The sequence below is a fragment of the Eutrigla gurnardus genome, assembly GCF_963514095.1.
Source record: "Eutrigla gurnardus genome assembly, chromosome: 4".
NCBI classification, from domain to species: domain Eukaryota; kingdom Metazoa; phylum Chordata; class Actinopteri; order Perciformes; family Triglidae; genus Eutrigla; species Eutrigla gurnardus.
This window is the reverse complement of record NC_139918.1, coordinates 20,686,772-20,702,354: the sequence shown is the minus strand read 5'-3', so window position 1 is coordinate 20,702,354 and position 15,583 is coordinate 20,686,772. Positions and strand designations below refer to the sequence as shown.

General features: G+C 42.1%; 1 protein-coding gene across 1 annotated transcript in view; it reads right to left on the bottom strand.

Annotated features, from left to right (window-relative positions):
• Nucleotides 1–15,583, bottom strand: part of st6galnac3 (ST6 (alpha-N-acetyl-neuraminyl-2,3-beta-galactosyl-1,3)-N-acetylgalactosaminide alpha-2,6-sialyltransferase 3) — a 55,031-nt gene that overhangs the window by 15,776 nt on the left and 23,672 nt on the right. The window contains exon 3 of the mRNA XM_084007654.1: nt 12,896–13,305. Within this exon, the coding sequence (XP_083863780.1) occupies nt 12,896–13,305 (410 nt within the window). The remainder of the gene's footprint in view (nt 1–12,895; nt 13,306–15,583) is intronic.

The following is a 15,583-nucleotide window of genomic DNA, read 5'->3' as shown; positions in this document are numbered from 1 at the left end:
CATCCGAAACGACCGGGCAGATACTTCAAACTGATTATATAACCTTGTTTCCCGTTTTAAAAGACAAAACCAGATTAGTCGACTGGAGCTCAACAGTGAATCAAAGTGTGCCACACACACTACGCATTATTTCCTCATACATTTTAGGGTATTAATCTGACGCGTTAATCTCCGGCAATGTACATTGAGTGGAGTGGTGAATTCCTCCTCGGGTTTGAGTGCTTTCAGTATTTTTAGTTAGCGATAGCTCGTGTTTTGTGCCAGTTCTCTGTGTATTTTCAGTATGGAGTGTCTGCCCTAAATTCTCTTATTGTCTGGAGGAGAAAGACATCTCATTCAGACCAACGTGGGACACTTAATCTCTCCAGTAAAACCCAAATTAATGATTTTTTTTTTTTTTCTTTCAAAAGGTTTCCTGTTCTTTCAGGCTGGAGGATCACCACCCACGCACCGCAAAAAAAACTGCAGTAATTTGAATTAAATATAAATGCAAACCAAGAGTCTGAAGCAATCCAGGCAGTTCTGTGAGGCTGTGCTTCGACACAGAAATGAGCTAAATTCAAAGATTGGCATGGCAACTCAAAACACTCAAAATGACAATACTAACATGCAGGTGTGATGTTAACCAGAAATTAATCCTCTGGGGAACATGAATCATCATTTCATTCCATCCAATAGTTGTCAATACATTTCACCAAACCAAGCAGAGTAGGTCATTTGGAAAAACCAGGAAGTAAGCATTAACACAGGCAAGCCGTCCAATTATTTTCTCCAGTCCGGCTTTTTTGATTGGACGGTTTTTACAGTCCTGCCACAAATGACATTTTAAAACATTTTGATTCAATGTATTGATGGCTTTTGGTATGTTACGAGGATTTCAAGAAATATAACAAAGTGTTTCTAAATAGAATCACCTACTCAACCTTTAAGTCCTCAACCTGCTCTTTGGGTATTTTAAACACTACATTAACAACTATAGACCTATCTTGAAACTCCCATTTCTTTCTAAAGTTGTATTCCACCAGGTGCTCTATCGTGTCAATACTAACAATCTTTTTGAAAAAAAAAAAAAAAGCAATCATCCATTTATGATAACATCACAGCACAGTCTGCCCTCCTGAGGGTGAGCAAAAACCACATGTTGGCTACTGATTCAAACCAAAGTATATTTTATATGGCACTAGATAAAAGTCAGGAGACCACCGAAGTTACACATCATCCCCAGGAGACCACGACTGTCTGCAACAAGTATGAATGAACATGCCATGACATTCAGTTGAGATATTTCAGTCTGAAGTAGGGTGAGCATATTTTCAAACCCCTTAACAGAGTTTATCTGAAAACTGGATAATAACACGAATAAGCACAAGAATTCATCGGAAAGCATCGGTATGAAAATATAATTAGCAATTGTCGAATACCTTAACGCAGGCTTCTGGCTAAATGGCTGACGGTGTCACATTCTCTGCCAACTACCTTATATAGCTATCTGGCCGGCTGTAATATGATGTATTATGCACATAAAAATGTGTTTTTCTTGCCAGGTACTTTACAAAGGAAGGAGTAAGTCTCCAGCTTTTTAGGAAAGTTGGACTTTCTCTTGGGCATGACAGCTGTTAGTATCCAGAAATCATAGCAACATCAACAGATGACAATTGACTGACATATGCACAGACACATCCAAAATGTGATGTACAAGTTTTACGAGTTTTAACATGGAATAAAAACAAATTGACAGACGTAATCCCGGTCTGAATACAAACTATTGTACTGTAGTGCTAGTTGGAAATGTTTTTTTCTCCTCAGAATTTTAAAATGGAGTTATTCATTCAACAGATTTCTGCAATTCAGCGAACAATATGTTGATAAAAGGAAACCTAGACTTCATGGTTTATAAGCCCATTAGCTTCACCTATTAAAGCACTGACAAACAGCCTCCAGTAACAGAATCCCATCATTATCTACGACCCGAGCCAAGAACTTAACACACTTCACGGGAGTAAACAGCATTTATTTTGCTAAGAGAGAGGGAAAATGTTTTATTCAGTGAGTGTCAAGAGTCTTCCAAATGAAAGCCTCACACACGTTGAGAGGTTTATCTCAACCAATTTTAGTCAGCAACAGGAATAGTCTTTACAACGTAACCTCTGAAAATCTTTGCCCACAAAGAGAATCAAAGTGTCAACCTTGGTAGCAACAACAATATATTTCAGCGTGAGAGTCGTAAACTATTATAAAGATTTATTTGGCAGAAATAAAGTGGGAAAAAAAGAGCAGGAGTGTGAATGACTGAAACTGAGGGAGTGAAAGGTGGCTGACTGAAAACTCTGCAGCCTGTCCAACATGTTAATGAGATTCCTGTTCAAGACCAGGGGAGGAAAAAAAAACAGGGATTAACAGATGAGGACCAATTTAAGGGATTTCTCAAGGGACCGAGATCAAGACAAAGATCTAAGATCCAGAATTACACACACATCTACTGATTATCATTGATCTAAAGCTCAATAATCAATTTATCTCACTTGCGCTGTTGAATAATTTAAAGCAGGCTTCTCTCTCGCGCATTAGAGAGCTCCACAATAAGGAGTAATCCCAAGGAGAAAGTCCAATAACCATGGCAGTATTTAGCTCAAGCTGCTGTTGAGCCACACCGGCTCTCCTCTTACACTAAAGAAGATTTATAGCCGCTCGCGAAGAACTGTGTTACGACCTTAATATGCAAAAGCCTCTTGCTCTGACAATGCAGCGCCGCGATTGGGTTTTTACAGGAGGCTTACAGCGACACGCCGCCGTGATTTCACATTTTCATGTTCAGCACGGCGCGTTGGGAAGACGGTAAACGATGCTGCACACGGATCAGAAATGTGAAAGGTGTGACAGACGGAGTAAGGCAGCGATTATTCTTCTTTTTAATGCGGAACACTTTCGCTAATTTGACTCATACAATGCTGCATCTCTTATGGTTTTAGTGTCAACTGCATGGATACATGAACACTGTGTGCCTGTCTGTCATAAGGGACGAAAGGTACTGGGTTGAGGTGAAAGGAACAGGTGGATTCCACTGGTCTAAAAACATTGTAGTTCTGCTGCAGCTGATTAAGCCGCTCGGTCAGCATTTTGCAACACACAGCTTGTGGAGGCAAGAAAGGTCTTTTAGACTTCTCATAGCCCTATGGAGTTGTTTTTCTAGTGGGACCTTGTTTATTTGTTCAAACTTTGCAAGTGGTCCATGCATTCATCATGTCTGCTCGACCACAATGCATCGTGGTGTGCAACAGTTAAATAAACACGCAACTTTTTGGTTTTGGTTCTGCACCTTATTGTACTCAAAAAACCATTGGTAATCGACACATAATGGATTTAATAATTGTATTCTTAAGGTGCATTTTAAAGAGAATACTATTTAAACACTGTAACATCAATATGTTTTTCTATGAGGATATAAGTACTAACTTCCTCCACTGTCTGGATACAAGGTTTAAAATTGTGTGTTTTTTTAAACTGCCTTTTAAAACGTCCCTTTTTCTGTAACAAAACAATTCCTGGTATAAAAGCAAAAAAAAGTTGTTTTGAATAGAAGGGATGTTTTGTAACTTGAATAACATTACTGAGTTTAACAGGTGAACAATAAAAGCATTGTAGGAATAAATGCAGAGCTATTATATTATGAATAAAAGTAAGGCATGAATCACTGAGGCTTGGAGGTCTTAACATATCTTTAGAAGCTGCATTGAAAGGTGACCAGAAAGTGAACCATCTCCTTTCACACGGCTCTGCAGATGCACAAGGGGGGGTACACACCACTGGAAGTCTCTCACTGGGTTTACTATGATTTCAATGCATTTAAAAATAGAAAAGAACAAAATGCCGAGCAGTAATGCACCGCGTTAGCTGATTGAAAAGCTGGTGTTTGTCGGAGGAAAGCAAACGGCTCAATTATTATTTGTTGCCGGCTGAGAAACTCTTAAGAACACACAGCGCTCTGTTTGTGGGAGATGAAGTTTTTGACAATTGCCAAGAGGTGATTGCTTCCCCTTTTCACACAGATTTGTACGACTATAATCTGAAGTGACTCATTCACATCCAATTTGGAGTTGAACATATAGCAGAACTTCACTGACAGGATGCATTACGGCTGATGCTGCACAGAGCGTCACGGCCTGCACATATTCTTCTCTCTCAGGACACTGAGAGGAGAGCCGTCTCTGTCCACCGCTACGTGCATTTGTGTTCTGACCCAATTTAGCAGATTATTTGATTGTGATGCCACAGTACAGCGAGCATAAAGAAACAAGTCTTTAGCCGGCCCCAAACATCAGAGGAAAGCTTGTTCGAGTCAAAAGGTGTTAGGGGATCCATGAGACATGCAGCGAGAGAGTCATCCGCTCTGTCGGGAGACTTAAAATTCAGTACCTGCCGCAGTAAAAATGTCAAACACCGGCGTGGGAGAGGAAGAAGAAGACGAGGGAGTGAAAGAGAGAAGGGGGGGAGGGGAGCAAGGCCATCTGTAGGCCTGATTAATGTGAAGACAAAATATACCCGTATTTGCAGACCATTAGTATCGCTCGGAATCCACATTAATGTGTCTTTCTTGTACTGTTGTTTCTATAATTCAATGCTAATACCCCTTGTATTTAATTCATTAGGGAGAGATGATTTATGTTATTCATTTTGCAATCATGTTATCCTTTATGCGTTTACAGCACTGTGTTGATATTAGGGGAGCAACTCACGTTTTTTAGTCGAAGAAATACCAAGATGACCCCTTCAAATGTCAAAACCCAAAGATTTCACTTTCCAAAAGGTATAAAACAGAAATAAAATAGCACATTTGAGAAGCTGGGACAAGAGAACGGTTGCTTAAAAAATAGCTGCCGATAAAATACAGCTATTAAGCTATATAAATAATAGCTGTCTCATAAATAAGAAAAACATTTTAGTGAATATATGTAGAAAATGCCATTAAGAAACTAATTTTGTATCCACTTTATCTATTCTGTTGCTATTTTTGTTGTCTCAACGGTTCCTAATGGCATAGTTTATATTCTATTGCATGTTTAAAGCCAAAGTATTACTTAGGCTAGTTCTATATAATCTCCTAATAGGGCCCAATAACGTTTAATCTTATTTTATACCTTTTGAAGACAATATAAGTCAAAGTTAAAGGACAAATAACATTCCTATATAAAAAGCATAAATATGCAAGGAACTATCTTGGTGGCAGCAGTGCAGCGCTGTATTCTGGATACACAAACAGACCATGCAGCATTGTGTTATGAGGCTATTTTATCTCTTTAGAGTGTTATTTTTCTGAGGCCACAGACGCTTTTGATCTAATAAGGCTTATTAGATGAGGCTGGGTGGTTACATGACTAGTGAGGCAGGAGTGTGTCTGGAAGATTTCACCCAGTGGAGGTTATTCAATCGGCTCCAAAGCAGAACAGAAAATACATTTGCTGCTTTTGTGGCTACGGGCTAACCATCACGTCTACCTGTGTTACTGCCGGGTTGGTCCACTTAAAAAAAAAGATACTTTATCCAAATGAGCTAGAGAGCAGAGACAGAGTGCTAAACGAGGGTGTGGCAAAAGATATCATCTTGTGTGACAAAATCGTTGTTGATATGAAGGTTAAATGGCTGTTTTCCTACTGCAGACCGTTTTTTTTTTTTTCAAAAACAGCATTTCCGGGGCGCGAAAAAAAAAAAAACACTCAGACAATACAATGTGGGAAAAGAGGCAAAACAAATAAACAATCCTCATGTACAAAGAATGCACAAAAATGAGCCATATAGTAACAGTAGCAATCACAGCAGTTCCACTATAAGGCCCCCATATCAACCAACATCATTCGTATTCCATCCCATCGTCAGTCTAAACGCTCGCCGAGGCCAAAAGGCGTAACAGAATATGACGCCTCTGAGACGGCAACGGAGGTCGTCACAAAGCCGCATCAGAGGAGGGACGAGGCGATACGGCGTGCTATCTAAACGCTCTGAACACCCGGAAAAGACGTGACGTAGTGAAGCCACGTTACCAGGGCGACATGCAGCTGGCGGATTTAACGAGCTCAAAGCGTAGATCCAAAGCAGATAAAAACGCCGATAGTTGCTCGTACGAGGCTGCCGTTACACACATTGACATGTTTATGATACACAGCAACTTCACTTGCAGTTGAACAGTCGTGTAAATATGCGAGACGAGCAAAAGTTCACCTTTCAAAGTTGTTTTGATGCATCGAGCTAAGATTTCCGACGCTCATTGAATACGTCACACGGCAGACGAGTCCATAGACGAGACCGCGGCCGCGCTGTGAGACGTCTCACTCGTTCTAAACACAGCCTGTTTGATGACCCAAATGGAAATCCAGTGGCCGACTCGCTGTGCCTCCCCTTGCTAATATTTTTTCTTACATTCCCCCAGTGTCATTACATCCTTCGGATACAAATGCAAATGGACTTTAAGGAAGACTGCACTTTGCCTTCAACTGACAGTTTGCTTCTCTCCATCCGCCTCATTTCTCCCAGCCGGGGTCACAAGGAGACAGAAGCAGAGGAGTCGCTGATCCCCGTCCTCCTTCGGGACGACGACTTCCTTGTTCTTCCGAATTGACCGGTTTTGACCTGATGAACAGCCTCCCAGAACGCTGCGGTATTTGTGTTCCAGGCTTTTTCCAGTGACTTCATTTAATAAGATAATTTCACAGCAATTACAAGCTTTCAACAGCAATGTAATGTCATTACACGCTTGCTCAGTGACAAATTCCTGTTTTGGATGGAGAGCAACACACCCTTTGCATATTTTCTCAGGGCCGTGTGCAGCCGAGAAACGCGGCTTCACGTGGAGAGAAAACAAAATGAATCCTCTCACTTTCTTTTCTCTCTTTTAAACGGCTAGTCGTGACGAGCATGAAATTACAGCTCTGTGGTGATGCTGCAAACACTGCGTTTCAATCTCCTCCAGGTCCCTTCTTCCCTTGACATCCAATACACAAAGCAATTATAGATAGGGCCACATAATGTACACAAATGGCCGCACACTGAGAACCTGAGGCCTGTGCTCGATGGCATCGCGAAGCCGATCATGTTCAACAGGTTCAGGGGTTTTTTTTCTGTCACATTCCCTCAATTTGTGTTGGAATATCCCAGGGTCAGGCAGTGATTTTCAGCTGCATTGTGTGAAATATCACACGCTTCAAGGCTGCAACGGAGACGCTCCTTTTTCAAACATAAAAGCACAATGAAATGATGCTGCAACAAAGGAGATAATTCCACCTCTGTTAAGTGAAACTGGGTTCATGTATTATTTGATTTTCTCTGTGATCTGACTGAAATCGACAGTGTGTTTTCTCCTTATTCACACACAAAAGAGGAAAATTGAGAGAAAGGCAGAACAGATGATCAGGAGTCAAAACAGTCTGAGACGAAATATGTGGCAACATTTCAGATTCAACCACACATTGAAAAGAGTGATGTTCTTTCCGGCATTAAACATAAAAGATCTCCGACTTTTGACGGCACCTGTGGTGACAAGTGGTAATTGCGGGTGCGTTTTTGAAGAATAATCTGTATTCATTTATTTTTAATAACAGTTACTGTTAACTCAACACAGTGTCATAAGTGTTTGAAGAGTATAGAATATGGGGTTAATAATAAATAAATATATTGTTTTTTTAACATTACAGTGACCTTTGTTATTCTTATATTATATTATAATATATTATAATTTTTTTTTTCTTTTTTTTTTAAATATCTAGCTTTCCCCCCGATCCAATCAGTAAGTATACAATTCTATTTTTTTTCAATGAGCTATAATATGTCTATATTGCTAACCAGAAAATACTCTCTCACCCCAAGAAAAGGGTGCTTGTGGACCTGCATTTATATAGTGCCTTTCTAGCTAACTAGCTACTCAAGGTGCTTTAATCTACATTCAGTCACTTTCACCAGTTCACACACATTCATGATTCACTGATGGCAGAGGAGCCGCCTTCACATCAGGATCCAACTCATTCATACACATCCACACTCCGATGGCGCAGCATCGGGGGTAATTTGGGATCTTGGAAGGACACTTGCAGACTGGAGGAGCTGGGATTCGAACCGCCAATCTTCCGATTGGAGGACGACTGGCTCTGAGCCACAGCCGCCCGTATATTATACCTTCTCTAAGGAGCTCCTCCAGGCTTTTCCCAGATCTGCCACACACGATTTGGGCACATAGCTGCTCACATTTGCAAATACTGAAGCGAACCTCTCAGACCATCATTTCAACACAGAGAGGCTGTTGAACTGAATGGTGTTTTTATAAAAATATTTAGGATGAATGTGCACTGACTGCCAGGGGTACTTTACGCTCGTATGAAGTGGACGGCTGGAGATTATGAAGCGTGATTATACAGCCGTGACATTCACGCTGATAAAAACAGATTAAACTCAAATTCACCGTGTATTTGGAGGCCCACGAGAGTGGAGCATCTGCTATTGAGTTCAACCACGATTAGACTGACTCACCCCTGATGACGAGTTACAGATGAAACGTCCATTTTTGGGTCTTGCGTCAGACTGGTTGATTAAACCTGAGGCGTCAGTGAGCCCTTTGAGGATCATTTGTGTTTGTTTTGGTCTATGCCACTTTTTCTGATTTGCCAAAGTATGAAAAATAATAGACTGTTGCTCCAATAAGGAGACTGGTAACATTTCCTAAATTTTATACTAATTTAATTCTTCCAGAGTTAAGAGTTATGCATCTTCATCACAAAATAATCCTGCAAAAACACATCATTTTACAGACTTTCCCGCCCCTTCATGTCGTCTTATTTCCGATATCTCAACAGCAGTTAACTTGCAGCCAGATGTGAGACGCCATAACATATTGCACGTTACAACAGGTGATCTAATTTCATGCTCGATGCGCATCGGCATGCCTGGAGGTGATATAAACCGGAGTACATAGAGGTAAATGAGCTATGACTAAATGGTACCTGTATTCTACCAAAATTAAAGGTCACCTGTGGAGGTTTTGACCCACGAGTCAAACTTTGCAGTAATATTTTGACGAGTAGGCACTTAGTGCTCTGCTTTTCAGGATGATGCACATGACCGTCACAGGGCGGCAGGACAAACTGCAGATCTATGCTGTGGATTTGGGTGTTTGTCTATAGGATGAAAAGGTGTTGAACAGCTGCAGGATGTCCACGTTCTTATGTCAGATGCCTTTGTTTTACAGAACAGGTGTTGATAGCAAGCCGGATGCGACAGCATTAAGTTTTCACAATATAAACAAGTAAATCGTTATTAAAAGATGACCTGACTCTGACTGTAGATACAAATTAAAATGTGCAACAGTGAGGAGGCAGTGTGCAGAACCTTTACTGAAATAAAAGTAGAAATATAACTTGAAGTAAAAGTATTTTTAGTAGAGAGAGATTTTGAATTTGAACGCCTCGCTAAACCGAAAAAGTCCCGCCCCCTTCGTTCAGACCTCAGGTCAAAGCCACTCCCCCATCAGGAAGTAAGCATTGGCACACAGGCAGGCCATCCAATTATTTACTCCGGCCCAACGTTTTTGATTGGACAGGGTTTTTACAGTCCTGCCAGGGCCACAGATAACATTATTTTTTTTGTCAGATCATTTAATGTATTATGGCTATCAGTTTGTTACGAGGATTTCAAGTAAAATAACAGAACGTGTCACTGAATAAAATCTCCTACTCTGGCTTTAAGTATAATCTGAATAATAAAAGAATTCAGACAGGATCGCAATTAATGACTTTTCATTATGAATAAATCTGCAGATCATTGTCTCTATCCATCATGTGAGCGTTATGACATCCCCGTGTTTCAGACGAACCGCCATGAAACAATGAAAAAAGAAGAAAACAATGCAAACAATACGGGTTTCAAAACATCAAGGTGTTTTGATGGTCTTCAAAATAAAACACAAAAGAAAAAAAACAGATTGTTTCCAATGACAAGTACAAAAGTGATTTGTAAAGCCCTTTCTAAAGGGTAAAAAGACCACAAGACTGAGCGGGCGATAAATGAAAACGGCCCCACGCTTCGCGTCACCGCCTCACGGCTGTGAAAACGCACACATATATATACACATGCTACGGAGAAGCAGCTGGCTGGGAAGCAGCGACCCAGGTCACGCAGACCCAGGTGGCAGAGCTGTAAAGTGACACTGTGATTTAAGTCCTGTGTCGTGGTGAGGTCCGTTATCTACCGCCGCTAACAGGGCCACGGCGATACGGTCCGACAGCCAGCGGCTGCAGCTCAGGAGGCGCCGCTGATAATGGATGGCTTCGTCCCGTGCAACTTCCAGCCGCAGTGCGCCATTGCATGAATCATGCGTTTAGGCTGCTGTCACATGAGTTTACATCCAGGGCACTGGTCAGAACTTTTCACCGTCTTGGCTGTTGATTTTTTTTTTTTACTTTTCCTGCCTATTTTGATTGGTTATTTTTGCTTTTTGGACGGAGCGAGGGTTGTAGGACGAGGAGCGGGGGGAATGTCCCTGGACGTCAATGTGATGATGTGCCTGAGGGAGAGAGGTGCATCTTGATGACTCAACTGTCTCTATGTTTGAAAAATACATCCAACACAGATGTTCACCCAGCTAGCAAACAAAGACAATTTTCACCCGCAGAATGCTGTGTATGTATGGATGTTAAACATAGCAGATTTATTTAAGAAGATCTTTACACGATGTAACAGTGTTTAATTCCAATTCCCTGTTAAGTACTGATAGTGTGTAGTACGTACACATTTTCAAAGTATGCTTTTTTTAGTCAATGTACTTCACCGTTTTGTTCTTTGAAAATGATCCAAATCGTGTGCCAACGCACGACAGAAGAACACCTCACAAAGAACAAACAAATATTCCTCCACAGATTTAGAAAACTTCCTGAGGTGTTACTGGAGCAGTTTGTTTCATTACCACTATGCCAATTCCAAACACGCCAATTTTACACAATCTGTTTCTAGGCTGGGGAAAGCGCTAAATTAAGCACACTGGGAACATCTTTGCTCTTTGTGAAGTTAAATAGCAGCGTTAATCCAAAACTGCATTTCAACTGACGTCCACAGGTGGATTCGGTGACATTTCCTCTTAAAAAGAAAGGAAAACAACACTTTTGTTTGTGTACTCATTGCAAACAATATGTGTATCATGAGTGCATCACACATACTGTATAACGGGCTGTTTTTACACAGAGGCTCTCCTTCACTCTCACTGGGACACTTGAAGAGAACAGAGCCACCTTTCATGTTATTAGTAACAGCTGTTCTTTTCCTACTTTAAGATGTCAAAAATGTATGTTGTTAAAAAATGTGAGTATTTGATTATTTTTGTCACTTTTCCAGTGTGAACAAATGACATACTCAAAATTGGCTTAGAATGAGCGCACAGTTTGGCATTGGGACACAGCTAATGGGTATTAGTTCCTTGTTGGCACGTTCCTTGTTGGCACCTTCGCCCTTTTCTACCTGCTCCTGATATCTGATATCCTGACATCTGCTTGCACTGGTCATGGAGTTCCCTCATGGTACTACAGCCTCGCCAGCGGAACCCATCCAAAGGTTCCAAAGCGCAAGCTGCGAGACGGTTGCTAGGTTGGCCGCCGCTGCGTTCCATTTTGCGTTGATGTTAATGGATAAGCCAAGAAAATATGCTGTGGACTTCAAGAAACCACGTTTGCATGGCTGTGATCAACATAACGAGCTGTGGTTTAGTTCTTGAGTAATATTATACTGTAGATGCTCAACAAAATGATAGCTGTCACTCCCTTCTCTCCCTCTGATTAAAATAAAGTTCCTGTTGTATTTTAGGCCAATTTAAAAGCAATTAATTAGTTCGAAACAAACATGACGGACAGGCAGGTGAGCAGTCATCCAGGAGCCTCTCGTCACATTTTCATTAGACGTGGCTCATCTTTCACACCTCAACTTTCTGTCACTGTTACCAATCTGTAATGATTGAAGCGCCGCATCACACCACAGAGCATATGTCCTGTAATGAGATTCCTCTCGCCAAGCACAGCTCCCCTAATCCCGCGGGTCTATCTGCTTCACGGGTCCTCCGGAACAGCTGAGCCGGGCCGAACATGGACGCCCTACATGAAATTCAGTGTTAACCCCGGCGTTCTGAATAACAGCGACACAATGGAGCCGGAGTGGACTGGATGCTACGCCTATTACCAAACACGTTAATCCTCTTAAGAAGTTAAGAGAGGTCTTGATGACACGAGGGAGGGGCGGAGGAGTGTAGGAGCTCCGTGGAAACGAGCTCCGTCCAAAACAATAAGCGAGTCTGCAGCGCCAGCTCTCATAGTCATTAACCCGCAATTCTCTTTGGGGACTCGGCAGGGAAAGGAGGCTTCGAAAACAACAGGGCAATTTAAGCTTATGTTGTTTCCAAATGTCTCCGACAAACAAACACTCTTTCCAAACTTTCCAGGTTACCGATCTGCTGCCTGAAAAATCGTACCGTTATTGCTAATAAGAAATTGCGCCTCGGCGCTGTCGGAGAAGTTGTGGGACCAGCTGCAACGAGGGTGTTTAGAACGCCTGCCAGAATCATGCTACCTCATTAACCGAAATTTCCCCCAGACTGGCATTTGGCTGATGCCTATAACCCAGCTGCGCGTGCTTCTGAGGACTCTTGTGAAAGCTTTTCGTCAGAAAATGGCCTCCAGTGCTGTGAGCCTCTTCAGAGGGAAAGTTAAGTAACTCACTTTGATAAGGCCTCATGAAAGGGAGGATTCGAGACAAGGGAAAGCACAACATCAGCGTCGATAAGGCCCAAATTATAGGGAACAGAACAGTGGATATCAACAGACTGAGCTTTTTGTCTGAGAGAACGCAGGAACGCTAAATAAATGAAGATCTGACTCACCGGTCTTTGCCCGTCTCCTTCTTGAAGACCATGTCGCAGTAGTTCATCCTGTCCTCCGTGGTGACGTAGATGCGTGCGGCAGGGTAGTTCTCGGCCGCCTGTCGCAGCATGTTGTACACGATGCCCTTCCCGTCCTTCCTCATGTTCCGCAGCGGCCCCCAGACCACGTAGACCGTGTCGTTGCCCTGGCCGAAGAAGTACTGGGGCTTCTGCAGCAGCAGGGGCACGCTGGTGTGCGAGACGACTCGCAGGGTGGTCCGCTGGCCCACGTCGCGCTCGAAGCCCCGCGTGGGCGCGTTGTTCATCCGCCAGATGCAGGGGGATCGGTCGATCTGCGGGCCAGCGGCCTGGTCCAACATCTGTCCCGAGCTGGAGACGATGCTGCAGAGCTCACAGTGCAGCTTCAGGGGCTGGAGGAGAGGAAGCAAGTCAGTCTCAACTATTCATCGTTATCACAAGTCAGGGGGACAGGTCTGAAGGTGCATCTGAAGTACGTCATGTCAAGTCTTAAGGCGAGTCCACACCGGACCGAAAATCGGCGTCTTTGAGAGAGTCGGCGTCCGTGACATGAGTCTACTTGGTGTGGTCGCTCGAATCGGCCCACGTCGGCGTTCATTTCAGCCGATTCAAATGTATAATCCGCCATTCGAGTCGGTCATTCTTTTACCATTCTGATTGGTGGAGCTTGACTAGCGAATCAGTGAAGCCCGGAAGTGACGATGGTAAACATACCAGATAACCAGTGGAATCGAAGAAGGTGGTCTAGAGAGGACCGCCTACTTCCGGTTTTCGTGTTTTTTGGCCCACAATACAGATTAGCGCCGCCTGTTGTTTTGGAGACATTACATCTCGCGCAAGCGCGGAACGTATGGCGTCGGCTGTAATTCCGTAGGTGTGAACCGCCCATGTCGTTGTTCGAGTCGGCCATATTAAGTAGCCCGACTTCATTTACCGACGAGAGTCGGGCAGTTCTTCCGGTGTGGACTCGCCTTTAGGTCACAGTCAATCAGGTTAAGCCTAAATCAAGTCCGAGTTGGGTAACGATGTGCTCAGGGCAAGTCTCGGGTCAAGTTAAAATCGACAAAGATGAGTCCAAGTCTTTTACATCTTAGTTGAGCAGATTTCAGATCATTTTGTCAGGGTAAGTCCCAGGTCAACATTAATAAAGGTTCATGTCAAGTCTCTAGTCAAAATCAAGCAAGAAAAGTGTCAAGACAAGTCCTAGTCAAGTCTTAAGGCTGCCAGAGTATGTTTCAACAAGTCCAAAATCAATAAAGACATATCAAAGTCAGGTCTAAAATCCATCCGAGACAAAATAAAGTCAAGTCACGGGTCATTTGGAGTGTCAGTCCTGTCAGAAAATAACAAACCAGTCCAAGTCAAGTTCCAAGTCCTTGTTTTAGATAAAGGCCACAAGCATCTTTAACGTCTATGAAGAACCAACAACACTCAGCAGAGTTGTGGTTTAGCTCACACAATAGAAGCCAGACAAAACTAGATAATAAGAACAGAGACGAAAGAGAAAGGAAATACATCACAGTACAAAATACTACCGCTTGTTCTTCTCTTTCAACAAGGCTTTTTAGTCTGCTGATATACAAATAACAGCAAACCCCATGACATCACTTATACAAAAGAAAGGCTGATGATTTCTCGAAACCACCATCAGACATTTAAAAAAGGAAATCTTGTTACTGATCGTCAAAGCAGAATTTTATGGCCATTTTGTGTCTCTTATTTTCAAGTATTTGAAAGAAAAATGGTGATAAAAATCCCCCTATTGTGCAATTACCTAAAAGATAGTAATTCCATTAATGCATCGAGTGGTGAAATAAAACTTTTAAGGTTTATGTCTGGCCCTCGTCTTTTAACTTAATTTAATAGGTTATTTTCTTAACACTGACTGATAACCCCCGAGGTTCTCATCTAAAATACAGCCCATCTGTTTTTGATACTTTTATATGTATGCAATAAGAATATTGAAGTGATGTTTTGGCAAGGGATTTGTGCAAGCATTCAATAAAATAAAATACATTTGGTAATTGTTAATAAAAAAAATATAATATATATCCATCAGGGTTTTACAGCCTTATATCATTTTTCTTTTATGTGTTAAGATCAATGCCTCTGTGCACAGAACTAACAATGATTAAGTTAATTGAATGTGGGACCTCAGAGGCTTCAACGGAGTCTTGCTGCACCAATGCAGGACGGAGAGGCGAGGGAGTTGTGCCGTTTGTCTTCCTGTGTTTATTTTTTTTATATATATCTTATTATACTTTACTGGAGCGAGGGGATTTGTAATGAAATAGCTCTTCGCTGCGCTTTGCCAAAAGAGGAAGAAAAGTCTCTGAATCCAAAATGGGAGATTAACCTAATTGAAGCTAATATGCTCGGTTTGTTTTGATGAGATTAAACTTACTTAAGTGAACGAATGCACGGGAATAAAAGCATTGTGTCACATCTAAACCATGTTTTGATCACTTTGCTTAATGGAGAATAACTGTAATGTCACCAGTTTGAATATAAATTGCAAAACAGCAAATAAGAAACGCTCTCTCGCATTGTTCCGCCTTCAATCAACAAACTTGCGAGTTTTAGAGTGCAAACACAATCCCACGAGGAAATCCAGCGAATTCTATTATGAGGACGTGGCTTATCGGCACTTATGCGACTCGGCGTTCATAC